Below are 17,931 nucleotides of genomic sequence, written 5' to 3'. Positions count from 1 at the left end.
GTACTTGATTTAATATGTAATTTTCTTACTTTTTGGGGTCGCCACTAATCATTTATGGGTTAATTAGAATACCAAGTAAAATGTGGGTGTATATTTTGCTTTGTGAACCAAAGATTCAATGGATTCGAGAACTTATGCTAAATTAATCTAATGCCCTTTGGTATATTTTACTTTTTATTTTAAAAATATTTTGCAAGTAGTCTTAGTCAATTTTAATCCCAAACCACAAACAAGCAAACATTTGGCACTCAATAATTTAAGTGATAAATAAAGGCTCGTGCTATTTCTACACCTGACTCCAGATATCCCCTATTGCATTGATTTGACTACATTTCCCTTTCGGGTTTCACTTTTGATTTAAGATTATTCCTTCCCTTTTTTTTCTTTGTTTTATTTTGTTTCAATTTTGCTAGAGACAAGCTACTCATGCTCCTCTTAAACAACATATGTTAAGGTTAAATGTGGAGCCCACTCTTGATTTAAGATTATTTTTTGCCTTCTTTTCTTTGTTTCTTGATTTTTTTCCTTTTCTTTTCCATTTGAAACAAAATTGGTGTTCCCATCTTCAAAAGAAATAGTTCATTTAGTAGATAGTTAACGAATTATTGTGTTAATAAGTGGATATTTCTCTTTTTTTGTACAAGGAAACTGTTATTCAAAAATAACCCAAGCATAAGTAAGAGTGAAAAGAACCATCTACTAGTTTTTATACGCATTTCGTTCAATTTAACATTAATATGTGTCATTACATTGTAATCCATGTATTTTAACTGCATAGTCCTATTTGATGCCTATCATTGCATGATGTTTTAAAAGAAAATTTCAAAAAAAATTAAAATTATGACAAAGTTAAGCACATAAAAAATTCTAAACATCCATTATTATCATACAAATGCATAAGAAAATGCTCCCTAAACATTATTACAAAGAATACTATCTTTGCCTTGATTACAAGTGTAATTAGCTGTTAATAAGAAATTATGGTAATTGTAATCGCATATAAGACAACTCTTTCAAACCATTTGCAGACACATGTTTTTTGTCAATTCTATATGAATAAGAATTTTCATAGAACCATCTGTGAAAAGAAAATTATCATCAAAGTACAAATGTACTACAATAATAAGTCGCTTGCAACTTAATAAAATATATTGTCTATTTAGTTGCTTGGATCCCCTCAAAGAGGCTACTCTCTTGAAAAAAAATGTTGTACCTGAATTAGACAATAAAAGTTTTCAATTACATTATTAAGAGAGAAATTATTTACTTAAAACAAATATATATCAAGGGATAATTTTGAATGTCATAATGTGAGAAGCTCCAACCTTTGAATACGTCATTCAAGTTCAATTGTTCCATGCCCGAGTCCTCTGTGCCTACTATATATCACCACCATGAATTCCAATGGTTTTTATATGTGAGTTTGATCTGTGATCTTTGCCTTTTAATTTACATGTCTGACAATTATGACCATATAAACCTGACAAGTGCCTTATCTCTTCCCCTTTTCAACAATCTCAAATGCAAAAGGATCGTGTCGTGTAGAAGTTGTTTCCGCTTTAGTTTTTGAACTGGAATGACGACCTTTATGGAAAAAAGCTAATGGCTCATATAAGAAAGGGTCACTTGGTCGTATAAATTGCTCAATTTGCTATAGAACAACTTCCTTTCTAGAAACTGGTCATTCTTGATACCTTCTTTACAAATGATGGAGTAGTTGTGGAAATGAATCTTCTTCATTATTTTCCATCATATCACGATCCAAAAAGGACCCTATATCAAGCCTCCAATGTTGATTAATTATATCCAAAGGTAAACCATCGGAAAACCTAAATCTTATTTCATGTGCACATGGAAGGCCCATAGATTGCATAAAATGCCTGGTGCAAGCAGGTTGCTCAACTTTACTTATAGCAATCTCATATTGCTTGTAGAGCTTATCTAAACCAAATACTGACAACCAAGTAATCAAGTTCCTGAAAAGAGGAATGTGAAGATGATGGGGAACTCTTATCTTTTCACTTGACAATTTGGTTTTGATTCTTGAAACTGATTTTGAGCTTTACCATTCTAAATCCATTTATAACCTATTTATTGAATATAACTAACCCATATAACTATTCAGCTTATCATATATGGGTTAAAAAATGGGTTCATGATCCATTTTGACAGATTTAGCTATGATTAATGTTTAATTTCTCGATTGCTTCCAATATGCTTGTGGTTGTGTGCCTTCACACGTTATCCTAACAATGAGGAATCAGAGATGCAGTGATGCACAGGCATTTAGAAATGATACAATGGCGACTTATCTTAAAGTTGTAGTTGTAAGCTTCATGAGTCCCATAGCTGACGTGCAACAACCATATTGGGAAGAAAAAGTATTCCTTTTTGTTTATTATCATAATCATCTTAGAGTATCCCTTAAATATAAAGTTGTTAAGTACAAAACAGTTTTTGAATTTACAAAGTATTCGCGATACATAATACACTAGAAACAATGCATTTTGTGGATTAATAAATATCTTGGGGTCACTTGTCAACAAAATCTTTATTGTGCTTCTAGCAAAAAGAGATCCCTATTATGTTCATTGCTTATATAATAATTTACACGTGCATTCTTGGGGAAAACATTTAACCTCCATATACTGTTTACACGGTCACTAAAAATTCTATTCCTATTTGTCGAAATAATTAAGTTTTATCTACCAGAAGATGAAGCAAGTCTTGTATCGTTCAATTGTTGTGTTTGACTACATGCATATAAGCAACTATGCGTGCTTCCATTTACCATGGCTAATTTCATCTATATTGTTATATGAAATAAAGAGGATCTCCTACTTTTAAAAGGTCACAATCCTTCTTTTCTTTCGCAAAATATGATCAATTTTGGTCATCTTATAAATAGTTTATCAATGGAAAAATACATAATTAATTATTTTATTTTATCTCTCACATATTTCAATTTTAATTTTTTTTTCTATCTTAAAACCAATCTTGTGCCAAAAGAAATTAAGTCTTGAAATCTTTTCCTCTTTCAATATATATATGTACCAATATTTCAAATTACATCAATAGTTTCTTTTCATAAATTTACAATTTAAATATTTTGTAATAAGTCAATTTTGTAAATAAATTCAATTGTCTAGTTTTTTCATACACGCAGCGCAGTGCATCTGTGCTAGTCTATAGAAAATGAACCCTTAACTATTCATTTTGGAAATAAAATTGAATCGGCATGTTTGACTTAGGTGGAAGGATAGCCTCTTCGAAAGTTACACATGATCCCTCCAAAAGAATAGTTTAATATCTTAACTAACATATTCCCTCCCAGAGAATAGTTTAATATCTTTTTCCCTGCAAATGAATCCTAAAACAATATAAAGAACAATGGACTATTTCACCATTGACTAAATAAGTTGGGAAATTTGCGATATGTCAAATATAAAAAATATAGCATAATTAATGTGACATTCCGAATTTCGGCTCATTTTTGAGATTTATAAAACGTGTAATTCGTCAGTGTGCTTATAGTAAAATCTCGCTCGGGAATTGATCACTCTCGCTTATTGTTTTTAAAATTGAGATTTCGCTCGAATCACACTCGATCGAATTTGGCCGTTATTTAGAGCCCAAACGTTGGTGTCAAATTTCTCGGAGTTCCGGGACGAATTTAATTGGACGGTGTTGATATTATTGTGGCCAGCCTCGATATTGCCCGGGATATGCGAAAAGTGAAATTTTGATCGGGTGCTGATTTGGACTAGTAGACCTCCCTCGTAGTGTGTTTTAGCTATTATCTTTTAGCCATTTTCCTAATTTATAATTAGGGTTTTTCCTAGGCCGTTGGATCATTTTCGGATTTGAACGATGATCGTCGGATCGCATTCGAGTGCATTTGACTTTCTCTCTCCCCTCTCTCTCTCCTCCCTCCCCCACGTCGCCGCTGCCCCCACGCCGCTGACTTCCTCTCTTCCTTCACGCCCGCTGACTCCCCCACGTTGTTTCTGCCACCACTCTGCTGCAGCTTCTGCTTCACGCTGCTGCTCCCCCCATGCTGCTGCTGCTGATTACTTCTGCTTGCTGACCGCTGACACCCCTTCTTCTGCTGACTTGTTGACCTCTCCTCCTTGCTGACTTCCTCTGCTGACCTGCCGCTGCCCACGCCTTTGCTGCTGCTGCCCATGATGAACTTCACATGCTGCTTCGGTTCTGCCCTTTTACCTCTGCTTCTTCACTTCTGTTGCTGCTGTTTTCTTCTTCATTTTGCTTCGTTGCTTCTTGCTTTTTCTTGCTGCTGCTCACCAGACCGACCAGCTCCCTTGCTCAGCCACCCTCAGCCGCCGTGAGCGCCGCCACCCGCCGCCACTCATCTCAGCCACACACCACCACCGAGCTCACTCTCTCCCTTCCCTTCCATTCGCCCATCCCGTCACCACCACCACTCAGCATCACCAGCACCTTCGTCCATCTCCACCAGCCAACCACCTCAGCCGTCCGGCGACCGCTCGCCGCCATCCAGGTTGCCGGAAATCGCCGAGCCACCCGTCCGACCGCCGGAGCAACTGCTGCTTGCTTGGCTTGGCTTTGTTAGGCTCCCTAGCTTGAAAATCTTGCTTAGGCCTTGGGTAAGTGGCTTCCTAACCCTTGACTAGGCTAAGGGGTGACTAATGGACATGTTAGGGATGGTTTAAGGGCTGTGGATAGTTGGTTTAGTGGCTGGTTGTGCTTGGTTTGCTCGGTGGTGTCTGTTGGTTAATTTCCGGTAAGGTTGCTGCTGCGTCGCTGGATTTTGTTATTTTTACTGTGACTTGTGTGGGCCGAATTTGAGGAAGTGTTATTCATGAAAGTTGTTCATAACATCTTGAAGTTTGACATATATTAAATCTGGAATTTTTGGAGATCATTTAGTTTCATTCGTAATTCCATTTTTGGACCGAATTCAGTCTGCCGGATTTACTGTTCATCCGACCATCTGGTCTCTCCGATTTTCTACAAATTTTTCCAGACCTCATTTCAACAGACTTCCTTCACAAAAATTGTTAAGAACATTTGTTTCTATGACATATAAAAATTTGAAGGCTTTCCAAAATGATTTGGGTACTGGATGAGATGCATTTTGATGGTCAGGCGGCCTGACCGGATGGGTTGAATTTTGTCTGATTTCAAATGACAAAAAGAGGTGTTTACAGTAGGAACTGGGTTTCGAGTTCTTCACAAAAAATGTTTATCAAGATGTTTTCTACGATATATCCAAATTTCAGAATTTTTGGAGTTGATTTACTATTTATTTTAAAGGAAATTCGGTGACTATGTTACTGCCCAGTTTGGCCCCGATTCTGTGCATACTCGGTTTTTCTCTCTCTCGGGAACTGATCGGTGTTACCATGACATTTTGGTGGATTTAGTTGACATTGGGCTAATTTACAAAGATAAGAATTGGTAATGATTGTTGAGGTGTGTGCATGGTCACGACACGTTCCGTCTAGGCGGGAGTTCTAGACGATGCCCGGCGGGAGTTCGGATGCCGTCTAGGCGGGGGTTCTAGACGTTGCCGATCGCGGTAGAGGCCGGATCGATGCTCCTTTGTGGAATGCCGTCTGGGCGGGGGTTCCGGACGTTGCCGTTGCCGAAGTAGAGGGACGATGCTTGGTTACGCCAGAAGACCGGCGGGAGTTCGGTGGCCCGAGGGGTCGTTAATAATCTGGACTTAATGAGTGTGATTTGCATTGGGGAATGCTTTGCCTGAGTTAATTGATGAGCACGTCTGGATTATTAACCATGTTATGCTTGATCATGCCATGAATTGCTTTGCGCATGCTTGATGGGCAATTGGCCATGTTATGGCGATATTCTAACGTACAGGGCTCACGTATGTGCCGAGGCGAGGTAAGGGCGCCTGTGATTGTCATGACATGTTGGATGTCGGTATTGCGTGTTTAGAATTGTTCGGAAGTACGCTTTGGCCTAAGCGAGGCTTAGGTAGTTGCTTATTGAGAAGTGTTCTCATGGTTGTATAACCAAACCATTTCAGACCCGCGACCGTGATTGATCCGGAGACGCTGCCAGGATACTACGGGGATTGAGGATAGGTCGAGTTACCCCGTCTTTTGAGTGCACCTTTTTGTAGAGGAGTTAAGCTTACCAACCACCCGATCCTTGTTGTTGTGCGTGGTTCGTAGATAGTGGCCTCGTAGAAGGCTTGCAAATGTATGTGTTGTAATCGACGTTATGTTTATAAAAGTGTCTTGTTTATGTGTGTTCTTTGTCTTTCTACTATCCCATTGTTTATATGTTGTACGGAGAGTTCGAGGTTGCTTCCGCATGCATTACTCGTTAGTGTTTCGATTGGGTCGACGACAAGTCCTGGGCTGTCGCGTACATTGCGACCACAAAGGGATGATCGCGCGCTCGTAGGGTTCGGGGCATGACATCCCCGTTGAATTGGTATCAGAGCAAGGTTAGCTCGATCCAAGTTGGTCGAAGCTTGGAGTGATAAGGAGCGATGACTTTGGGGTAGTTAGTTAGGGAGACTCGTGTGCCATGCGTACCCCAGACTGTTTGATTGTGATTGCTGAGTGACGTACACAATAACATGTGAGGTGCAGGTGCGTCAGGACTTGAGGTAAGTGCACGAATCTTGTTGGCTGAGATTGATTGGTGTATGTGATTGGCTGCCTGCTTAATGAATTGTTGTTGTGATTTATTGCCTAGGGCTTTAAACTGGTAGAGTTGGCCTAGGTTTCTAATTCCTACGTGGAATTATAGCAGGTGAGCTTTTGCGAGAATTAGTAAGATGAGCAGTCGAGGTCGAGGTAGAAGTCGAGGTCGAGGTCGCGTAGCCCCGTTAGCTGGAGTTATGGAGGATCCTAGGGTGGATGAAATCTGGAGAGCGCTCGAGGAAGCGGGAATATTATCGGGTAGACAGACGGGGGAAAGAAGTGCTAATGTTGCCGCTGCAGCTGCCAGCGAGATTATTGGGAATAATGGAGGCCAGGGGAATAATGTGATTGGTGAAAATCCTGGTCCAGTGCGAGTAAACGCGATCAGGCCGATGTCCAAGCTAGTAGAATAGTTTCTGAGGTTGAAACCCCCGAAGTTTGATAGGAGAGGTGATGCTGAGGCTACCCCAAGATGGGTGGAAGAGCTAGAAAAGGCTTTTGAGGTGCTGGGGTGCACTGAGGAAGAGAAGGTAACACTAGCAGTCTACCAGCTACAGAGTAATGCAAGTGATTGGTGGAGGGCCACCAAAGGTCAAGTATTCCCCACTGGTACTTCTCCGAATTGGACCATCTTCACTGAGACCTTCAATGGGAAATAATTCTCTGAGACTGCACGGGAATAGAAAATGACAGTTTCTACGGCTTCGTCAGAACCATGTGACAGTGGATTAGTACGAGGCGGAATTTGCAAGATTGTCTAAGTTCGCACAAAGGATGGTGAAAGACCCTGTGGATAGGGCAAGCAGATTCCGGGATGGTTTGAAACCGGAACTCCGCAGTCAGTTGATACTCCTAAATCCAAGGGATTACAATGAGCTTTACGGGAGAGCCCAATGGTTGAGCGAGACATGACAGAAAGGGCTGCCGCTTCTGCATTGCGGTACGCGCCGGGTAGGGATAATAGGAACTTGGGAAGAAGTCTATGACAGAGAATATGAGACTTGTCCCTCCGATAAGGAAGAACTTTGGAAAGCCGAACTACTACTCCAACGTCGCATATCGGTCTTGTGGGAAGAGGCATAGGAATGGCCATTGCCAAGGTAGAAGTGGAGCATGTTGTGGATGTGGACAGCAAGGTCACCAAGTGAGAAATTGCTGAACCGACAGGTTAGACCACTGATGCAATCGCAGCGACCGCAGGTAGGACATTAAGTGAGAGCTGCCCCGCAGATTAATCAGAATCGGCTAAGGACGTAAGGAAAAGCGTATGTTGTGGCTGAGAAGGAAGCAGAGGATGTGCCTTGAAAGTCTAGATGCGTTATGAGATGATATTGGGTGCAATAGGAGATGATTTTGAAGTTATCGCTTGAGTGGTCTTGTAAGACTTATAATCAATTTTATGGTGAATAGGCGCAATCGGTTTAAGGATTTATGGATTACTGATGATATTCTTGGACGGGTTTGGAACGATGAGTGTTGCTTAGAAATTTGAGATTCTGTAAAGAACCGATGTGATTTGTTTTTGGGAGACTATTGGATTGAAATTGGATGGATTGAGCTTTATCCTTGAGATATAGAAAGATAATTATTTTGTGGCTGACTAGTTGGTTGAGGAACCAAGGCTAACGGACATAGCCGAGGTGTGTAACTTTCCCGATGTCTTTCCTTAAGAATTGCCAGGATTGCCACCTGAGAGGGAAGTGGAATTCATAATTGAGTTAGCCCTAGGGACAGAACCGATCTCAAAAGTGCCCTATAGGATGTCACTGTCGAAATTGAAGGAATTGAAGGTCCAAATGCAGGAGTTATTGGATAAAGGCTTCATTCGCCCGAGTGCGTCTCCATGGAGAGCTCCAGTTTTATTCGTGAGGAAGAAGGACGGATCGTTAAAGTTGGGCATTGACTACAGACAGTTGAATAAGGTGACCATTAAGAATAAGTACCTGTTGCCAAGGATTGATGACCTGTTGGATTAGTTACAAGGGGCGTCGATATTTTTAAAGATCGACTTAAGGACTGACTATCATCAATTGAGGATTAAGGAGGATGTGCCGAAGATGGCATTTAGGACGAGATATGTGTACTATGAGTTTACGGTGATGCCATTTGGATTCACTAATGCCCCTGCTGCTTTATGGATTTAATGAATCGGTGTTTAAGGAGTTTCTGGATCAGTTTGTTATTGTATTCATCGACAACATCCTGGTGTATTCAAGGAGCCTCGAGGATCATGAGCGACATCTAAGGATGGTACTACGGACTCTAAGAGAACACGCACTCTATGTCAAGTTTAGTAAGTGCAAGTTCTGGCTCAACCGGGTAGCATTTCTTGGGCATGTAATCTCCGGGGATGGAATTTCAGTGGATCCAATAAAGATTGAGGCAGTCACGAATTGGCCAAGACCGACAACAGTGACAAAGGTTCGGAGTTTCCTAGGACTTGCGGGCTATTATAGACGTTTCGTGGAAAGGTTCTCCGCGATAGCTACTCCTCTGACTCGTTTACTTAAGAAGGAATCAAGGTTTGAATGGACAGACAAGTGCGAGAGGAGTTTTCAGGAGCTTAAGCACAAGTTGACTACCGCCCCTGTGTTGACGATACCGTCAGGTCCCGGAGGATATGAGATTTATAGTGATGCGTCGCTAAAGGGATTAGGATGTGTGTTAATGCAGCATAGAAGAGTGGTTGCATATGCATCGCGACAATTGAGATCTCATGAACTTAACTACCCGACGCATGATTTGGAACTTGCTGCTATCATCTTTGCACTTAAGATTTGGAGGCATTATTTATGTGAGGAAATGTTTCAAATCTACACGGATCATCAGAGCCTAAAGTACTTATTTTCTCAAAGGAATTGAACATGAGACAACGTCGCTGGATGGAACTCCTGAAGGATTATGATTGCAACATTTTGTATCACCCCGGAAAGGCTAATAAGGTAGCGGATGCACTTAGTCGGAAATCAAGTATTGCGCAAATGATGGTTAAAGAATGGACATTACTCGAAGGGGTGCGAGATTCAGAATTCAAGTTTGAGGTAAGTCACCTCTCAAGTCTATTAGCTACCTTGAGGATTGAACCAGAGATTCAGGCGAGGATTAAGGCATTACAATTTACGGATCTTGAGATTCAAAAGATTCTGTAAATGGACGAAACTAAGAGAAAGGCTGACTTTCAAGTATCCAAGGACGGAATTTTGAAGTTTCGTGGACGTTTATGTGTGCTCGATGATGCAAAGCTTAAGGAGGAAATCTTGGCAGAAGCTCACCGTAGCAACTACAGCATTCATCCGGGCAGCACAAAGATGTATCAAAATTTGCGTCAGCACTACCGGTGAAACGGAATGAAAGTGGGTGTAGCCAAGTATGTGGCCAAGTGTTTGACGTGCCAACAAGTGAAGGCACAGCATTGTAAGCCCGGTGGACAGTTGCAACCCTTGGAAATTCCCGAATGGAAATGGGAGCATATCACGATGGACTTTGTTATGGGATTACCGATGAGCCAGAGAGGTTATGATTCCATTTGGGTTATCGTCGACAGATTAACTAAGTTGGCACATTTTCTGGCAGTGCGAAAGGATTTCGCAATGGATAAGTATGCTGAGCTATATATGCGATAGATAGTCCGTCTCCATGGAGTGCCAGTGACAATAACGTCAGACAGAGACCCTAAGTTTACCGCAACCTTTTTGAAAAGTCTTCAGATTGCTATGGGGACGAAGCTGCAATATAGCATGGCCTATCATCCACAGACGGATGGTCAGTTTGAAAGGACAATTCAGACGCTCGAGGATATGTTACGAGCGTGCGTTATAGACTTTAAAGGAGGTTGGGAAGAGCAGTTGCACCCGTCGAGTTTGCCTACAACAACAGTTATCATCAGAGTATCAGAAGCAGAGCCATAAAACTCCAGTTTGTTGGGACGAAGTTGGGGAACGGAGTATAACGGGTCCGGAATTGGTCCAACAGTCAGTCGAAGCAGTTAAGGTTATTCGGGACAGACTTAAGACTGCTCAGAGTCGTCAGAAGAGTTATGCGGATCGGAGATGTAGGCCCTTGGAATTTCAAGTAGTGGATCATGTGTTTCTCAAGGTTTCACCGATGAGAGGGTTGTCTCGGTTTGGTAAGAAAGGGAAGTTGAGCTCGAGGTACGTAGGTCCATTTGAAATATTGGAAAGAATCGGAAATCTGGCCTATCGTCTCGCGCTACCGCCAAATTTGTCTCAAGTGTATAATGTATTCCACGTGTCTACGTTAAGGAAGTACGAGCCGGATCCGACCCACGTGTTGAATTATGAAGAAATAAACGTGGACGATAGAGTGTCGTACATGGAAAGGCTAGTAAGGATCGAGGACAGAATGGAACGAGTGCTGCAGAACAAGACAATTCCGATGGTCAAAGTAATTTTGGAGCACCATGGAATCGAAGGTGCGATGTGGGAAAGCAAAGAGCTGATGCGATACCAATACCCCCATTTGTTCGAAGGATTGAGTTGAATTGTAAATTTCGAGGACGAAATTTTTGTAAGGGGGGAAGAGTTGTGACATTCCGAATTTCGGCCCATTTTTGGGATTTATAAAACGTGTAATTCGTTAGTCTGCTTATAGTAAAATCTCGCCCGGGAACTGATCACTCTCGGTTATTGTTTTTAAAATTGAGATTTCGCTAGAATCGCATTCGATCGAATTTGGTCGTTATTTAGAGCCCAAACGTTGGTGTCAAATTTCTCGGAGTTCCGGGACGAATTTAATTGGACGGTGTCGATATTATTGTGGCCAGCCTCGATATTGCCCGGGATATGCGAAAAGTGAAATTTTGACCGGGTACTGATTTGGACTAGTAGACCTCCCTCGTAGTGTGTTTTAGTTATTATCTTTTAGCCATTTTCCTAATTTATAATTAGGGTTTTTCGTAGGCCATTGGATCATTTTCGGATTTGAACGATGATCGTCGGATCGCACTTATGTGCATTTGACTTTCTCTCTCCCCTCTCTCTCTCCTCCCCCACGTCGCCGCTGCCCCACGCCGCTGACTTCCTCTCTTCCTTCACGCCCGCTGACTCCCCCACGTTGTTTCTGCCACCACTCTGCTGCAGCTTCTGCTTCACGCTGCTGCTCCCCCCATGCTGCTGCTGCTGATTACTTCTGCTTGCTGACCGCTGACACCCCTTCTTCTGCTGACTTGTTGACCTCTCCTCCTTGCTGACTTCCTCTGCTGACCTGCCGCTGCCCACGCCTTTGCTGCTGCTGCCCATGATGAACTTCACATGCTGCTTCGGTTCTGCCCTTTTACCGCTGCTTCTTCACTTCTGTTGCTGCTGTTTTCTTCTTCATTTTGCTTCGTTGCTTCTTGCTTTTTCTTGCTGCTGCTCACCAGACCGACCAGGTCCCTTGCTCAGCCACCCTCAGCCGCCGTGAGCGCCGCCACCCGCCGCCACTCATCTCAGCCACACACCACCACCGAGCTCACTCTCTCCCTTCCCTTCCATTCGCCCATCCCGTCACCACCACCACTCAGCATCACCAGCACCTTCGTCCATCTCCACCAGCCAACCACCTCAGCCGTCCGGCGACCGCTCGCCGCCGTCCAGGTTGCCGGAAATTGCCGAGCCACCCGTCTGACCGCCGGAGCAACTGCTGCTTGCTTGGCTTGGCTTTGTTAGGCTCCCTAGCTTGAAAATCTTGCTTAGGCCTTGAGTAAGTGGCTTCCTAACCCTTGACTAGGCTAAGGGGTGACTAATGGACATGTTAGGGAGGGTTTAAGGGCTGTGGATAGTTGGTTTAGTGGCTGGTTGTGCTTGGTTTGCTCGGTGGTGTCTGTTGGTTAATTTCCGGTAAGGTTGCTGCTGCGTCGCTGGATTTTGTTATTTTTACTGTGACTTGTGTGGGCCGAATTTGAGGAAGTGTTCTTCATGAAAGTTGTTCATAACATCTTGAAGTTTGACATATATTAAATCTGGAATTTTTGGAGATCATTTAGTTCCATTCGTAATTCCATTTTTGGACCGAATTCAGTCTGCCGGATTTACTGTTCATCCGACCATCTGGTCTCTCCGATTTTCTACAAATTTTTTCAGACCTCTTTTCAATAGACTTCCTTCACAAAAATTGTTAAGAACATTTGTTTCTATGACATATAAAAATTTGAAGGCTTTCCAAAATGATTTGGGTACTGGATGAGATGCATTTTGATGGTCAGGCGGCCTGACCGGACGGGTTGAATTTTGTCTGACTTCAAATGACAAAAAGAGGTGTTTACAGTAGGAACTGGGTTTCGAGTTCTTCACAGAAAATGTTTATCAAGATGTTTTCTGCGATATATCCAAATTTCAGAATTTTTAGAGTTGATTTACTATTTATTTTAAAGGAAATTCGGTGACTATGTTACTGCCCAGTTTGGCCCCGATTCTGTGCATACTCGGTTTTTCTCTCTCTCGGGAACTGATCGGTGTTACCATGACATTTTGGTGGATTTAGTTGACATTGGGCTAATTTACAAAGATAAGAATTGGTAATGATTGTTGAGGTGTGTGCATGGTCACGACATGTTCCGTCTAGGCGGGAGTTCTAGACGATGCCCGGCGGGAGTTCGGATGCCGTCTAGGCGGGGGTTCTAGACGTTGCCGATCGCGGTAGAGGCCGGATCGATGCTCCTTTGTGGAATGCCGTCTGGGCGGGGGTTCCGGACGTTGCCGTCGCCGAAGTAGCGGGACGATGCCTGGTTACGCCAGAAGACCGGCGGGAGTTCGGTGGCCCGAGGGGTCGTTAATAATCTGGACTTAATGAGTGCGATTTGCATTGGGGAATGCTTTGCCTGAGTTAATTGATGAGCACGTCTGGATTATTAACCATGTTATGCTTGATCATGCCATGAATTGCTTTGCGCATGCTTGATGGGCAATTGGCCATGTTATGGCGATATTCTAACGTACAGGGCTCACGTATGTGCCGAGGCGAGGTAAGGGCGCCTGTGATTGTCATGACATGTTGGATGTCGGTATTGCGTGTTTAGAATTGTTCGGAAGTACGCTTTGGCCTAAGCGAGGCTTAGGTAGTTGCTTATTGAGAAGTGTTCTCATGGTTGTATAACCAAACCATTTCAGACCCGCGACCGTGATTGATCCGGAGACGCTGCCAGGATACTACGGGGATTGAGGATAGGTCGAGTTACCCCGTCTTTTGAGTGCACCTTTTTGTAGAGGAGTTAAGCTTACCAATCACCCGATCCTTGTTGTTGTGCGTGGTTCGTAGATAGTGGCCTCGTAGAAGGCTTGCAAATGTATGTGTTGTAATCGACGTTATGTTTATAAAAGTGTCTTGTTTATGTGTGTTCTTTGTCTTTCTACTATCCCATTGTTTATATGTTGTACGGAGAGTTCGAGGTTGCTTCCGCATGCATTACTCGTTAGTGTTTCGATTGGGTCGGCGACAAGTCCTGGGCTGTCGCGTACATTACGACCACAAAGGGATGATCGCGCGCTCGTAGGGTTCGTGGCGTGACAATTAACAACGCAGTATAAACTAATTATGACACCGCAACTTCCAACAGATCATTTCTAATTATTCGTTGCGTCTAAACGACGACATCAACAATTTCATATTCGTGTACATTTGTTTGAAACAATGGAGGAAATTCACAAGCTTCATTCGTCCTTGACCTCCTTTCAACTAAAGGCCTCGTCAGTTCTTGCATCTCCAATAGGTCGTGGAATATTGATGATGGGAAGTGACAAAGCCAAAAGACTCTGTTTTGGCATGGGCGGCCGCGACGGAGATAAGCAGGGACACGGCGAAGTAGGGACCTGGTGAACGCATAGGATCGCCGCTTTTGGTCCCATTTGGGATTCTTGAGTAGATTAATGATACATATTGTACGTCTAATCTGTGTCGTTCACAGACTATCTCTCTTCTTTCTTAAGTAATTGTTTGAATCTCATTCATGTTTGTCATATGACCGGGGGGATTGTGTTATAAATGAATGGCATTGAAAAGAAGCAAACACCTTGGCACAATTACCTTTTATTATGTCCGACACGACAAAGTGAGATGGCATTGTACATAGCAAATTGGATCTAGACAAATAGGGTGTACATTTGGAAGATAAATATACAAACGAACATATTTATGATGTACTTATATATTTGACATATCAAACTTTGTTACTCCGAAAATGTGCAAGTAACCTTCGATGGAAGCAATTGTCCAAATGCGGTTTATGTGTAATGTCAATAATTAAATTAAGATAGGAGTGGTGGAGATGTGAAGCCACCGTAGATCAACCCGTTGGCGACGTGATGATAAGCAGACTCGGTCAAGTGATTCCCATCCCAATCGACGAAAGCCGATGGATCTTTGCAAACAGTTGAGCCGGGGTCACCACAAGTTACTGAAGCATTATAGTGGTATGGACCACTGCCTCCACAACAAGCCTTTAGTGCCCCTCCATAAAAGCCTGCGTCAATGCACCCATAAATTTGAACAGATTAGGTAACTATATGGGTTCTTGTCAATGACATCAAACCAAAATGTGCTAATGTTACGTATGTCATTTGGTGTATTTCATGAAATTGACGAAGCACTAGGGTTTTTCTTTCCAAAAATAGTATGGGAGTTTCAAATCAAAATTATGTGCTCATGTTACGTATGTCATTTGGTCCGTCCAATTTGATGAACAAGTAACATGTATGTTCCAGGCTTCCAGCTTTAATTGGAACAAAAAACTGTGGGAAACAAAAAACAAGTCGGTTTTCATTTGATGAACAGACCGTGTATGTTCTTTTTTCTTTAATACAAAGCCATCTTTATAGATACGTATCTTGATTGTAATCTGAAAATAAATCTATAATTACTTATACAAATGGTGATGGACGAGATATGCGGAAAATAAAAGTCATACATCTACGATTTATTACAAGAGTATCAGTTCAAGCAAAAAATATGCAAAAACATACGTATTGTCTGCGTTCTGTTTTGATGCTGGGATAGATCTGTTCTTGTGAAGTGCTTATCACAGCAGTTGCGCTTTATTGTTCTACTTTTCCCTTTGGAATTTGCTTTGTTTTGAACCTCTCATGTTTCATCTTGAGATCTTAAGATATGAATGAAATATTTTCTTTTGACAAAAAAAAATGAAATTTGAGAGGAAAAAAATAAAGGTGAAAAGAAGGCTCACCGTAGTGTTTTGGAGTGCGACAAATAGGTATGGAGGCACCATAATAATCAGCGTAAATAATTCTTGCATGAGGGTATTCTTCTCTCAAATTTTGCAATTCTTCCTTGAGGTAGTTATTGTGGTACTTGATGAAATCATTATAAGCCTTGAGACAACCAGTTCTTGGGTCATATGCCGATCTGTTGGGGCTGTGACACAAAGTTAGAAACATGGCGGAACAGCTTATTGGAAATATTCCTGGCACCATCAGATCCACTGCTCCTTCTTCTATCAGTATCTGTCATGGTTATGATGATTCAAGGAAAAAAAGAAAAAAAAAACTGAAACTTGATAAAAGTGAGAAATAATAATAATAATAATAAAGCAATCTCGAGACATATCACGTGGATCATTTTGTAAGTATACGTGAATCACTTTTGGGAACCGCTTCACGCACCATGGAGATCATCATACGTCTGTTTTTCTTTTACACATTTTCTGCATGCTATTAAAAGGTGGATTAATCACCATTTAAGTCATATACAATGCTTCTTTGTGACATTTTAACTTTGTCTTGATTATTGGTTTTGGTGTTTATATTTAGTACAACTACAAAAATAAGAAGTTTCTCAAGACAGTGTAGTGATTAAGGCATTTCTCTATCATTATCAATTTCAACGTGCTCATAGATAAAACGTAATGATTCAGAACAATCCTTTAATTTTATAAACGGGAATTTAACGTTAAGCTTGCGCTGAAATAAGTTTGTGTGTAACATACACGGATGGCACGGGCGATTGCTCCAACGACTTGTGGTACCAAAGGACGTATCTGTTTAATGGTTCGACCAGATACTAAGGGATTGACTAAGTCATTGCCACCAATCTCCCCCACCAGAAACAGAGACCTCTTGAAGTACTCATCACATTCTGCACCCAAAAAATTAAAAAGTTATAGCACATGTTTCATAAATCAAAATCAATCATAAAAATCAAGCAATCAGTAATGCCTTTAACCTCTTTTTTGACAATAAAAGGTAGAAATATACCTTGTTTGGTGGTGCAAAGAGACGACTTCAAATTCTTGAACCAGCCAAGCTGAACACTCAACGAGTCATTGGTCAACAACTTAAGATTCTGAGCATAGAAGAAAGACGAGTCGATTGCTGTGGCACCAACAACTGCGAAGTTCACTCCCGTGCGGACATGTGGTCCTTTGGCCAATGCCAGATATGGTGGAAGATAAGGCAGTCCAAATGCTTCAGCTGCATTCTCATATATTTACGTTCATCGTGAGATTATAAATACTGTATCAGAAGCATTAAAAATGAAAGTTCCTGCTAGAAAACAAAACCGCATTTTAAGTAGGAATTATATTAGATACACAAAGCTGTCTGAAAAAGCAATTACATAAGCCAGATGAAACTATGTTCGTATGAGATAGCATTGTGGTGATATGCTGTGGTTGAGTTATTAGTCAAATCGTTCTTTCCGAGATCTTAATCTATTAAGGAATGGATGGAAATGCATTTATACCACATGGCTTAATATGAGTGATCGAAAAATGTACATTAGGAACTTAAAAGAGAGAGTATGGAATACCTATGAAATCGATAATTAGGCGTCCGTTCGAGCATCGACCGGTCGCGTGGTGGAAGAAAGTCTCGCCGTAAGGGAGCTTTTTAATTTCTGGAACAAGTGCCCCGGAAAGGAGGAAGTTTCCAGTGTCGCTCACAGAGTCGCCAAAGTTGAAGATTGCATCGTAGCGCCCGGGGCTCGACAAAACGAACTTTGAACAGAGGCAGCAGAGCAAGAATAAGGCTACTATCTTCTTGGCTTTCATGTCAAACAATACTTGAAAATTTTGATGAAGGAAGAGTCTGCTTGGGGTTGTGCTTGAGCCCTTACGTTATCTCAACGAGAAATGGCACCCTTTTATAAAATGGGCAAAGCCCTTATGGAATCCTATCACATGAGTCACATGGGCAAAGAAACCCTGCTTATTTTAGAAGCCAAATCATAAGGACTATTTGCAACTTCGAGGCGTTGAATCCTTCATAATAATTTTGATTAACGAAAGTATTCTTTTACAACTTAAAAGTAGTAAATTTGTTAT

The 17,931-nt window shown here is 41.7% G+C and overlaps 1 protein-coding gene across 1 annotated transcript; it reads right to left on the bottom strand.

The window, feature by feature from the left end:
• Window positions 1-14,876: 14,876 nt before the first annotated feature.
• Window positions 14,877-17,658, bottom strand: LOC115682041 (GDSL esterase/lipase At5g45910-like). Its single transcript, XM_030606171.2, has 5 exons — window positions 17,418-17,658; window positions 16,865-17,080; window positions 16,597-16,745; window positions 15,838-16,114; window positions 14,877-15,117 (listed from the first exon to the last, which is right to left on the bottom strand). The coding sequence occupies exons 1-5, from the start codon at window positions 17,656-17,658 to the stop codon at window positions 14,903-14,905; spliced, it is 1,098 nt and encodes a 365-aa protein (XP_030462031.2). The 3' UTR covers window positions 14,877-14,902.
• Between the last annotated feature and the right edge of the window lie 273 nt (window positions 17,659-17,931).

This window comes from Syzygium oleosum, unplaced genomic scaffold (assembly GCF_021117445.2).
Source record: "Syzygium oleosum isolate NSW1041296 unplaced genomic scaffold, Sole_v2.1 Sole_v2.18, whole genome shotgun sequence".
Classification (NCBI taxonomy): Eukaryota; Viridiplantae; Streptophyta; class Magnoliopsida; order Myrtales; family Myrtaceae; genus Syzygium; species Syzygium oleosum.
Note: the sequence above shows the minus strand (reverse complement) of the source record. Positions and strands in the feature narration are given on the sequence as shown.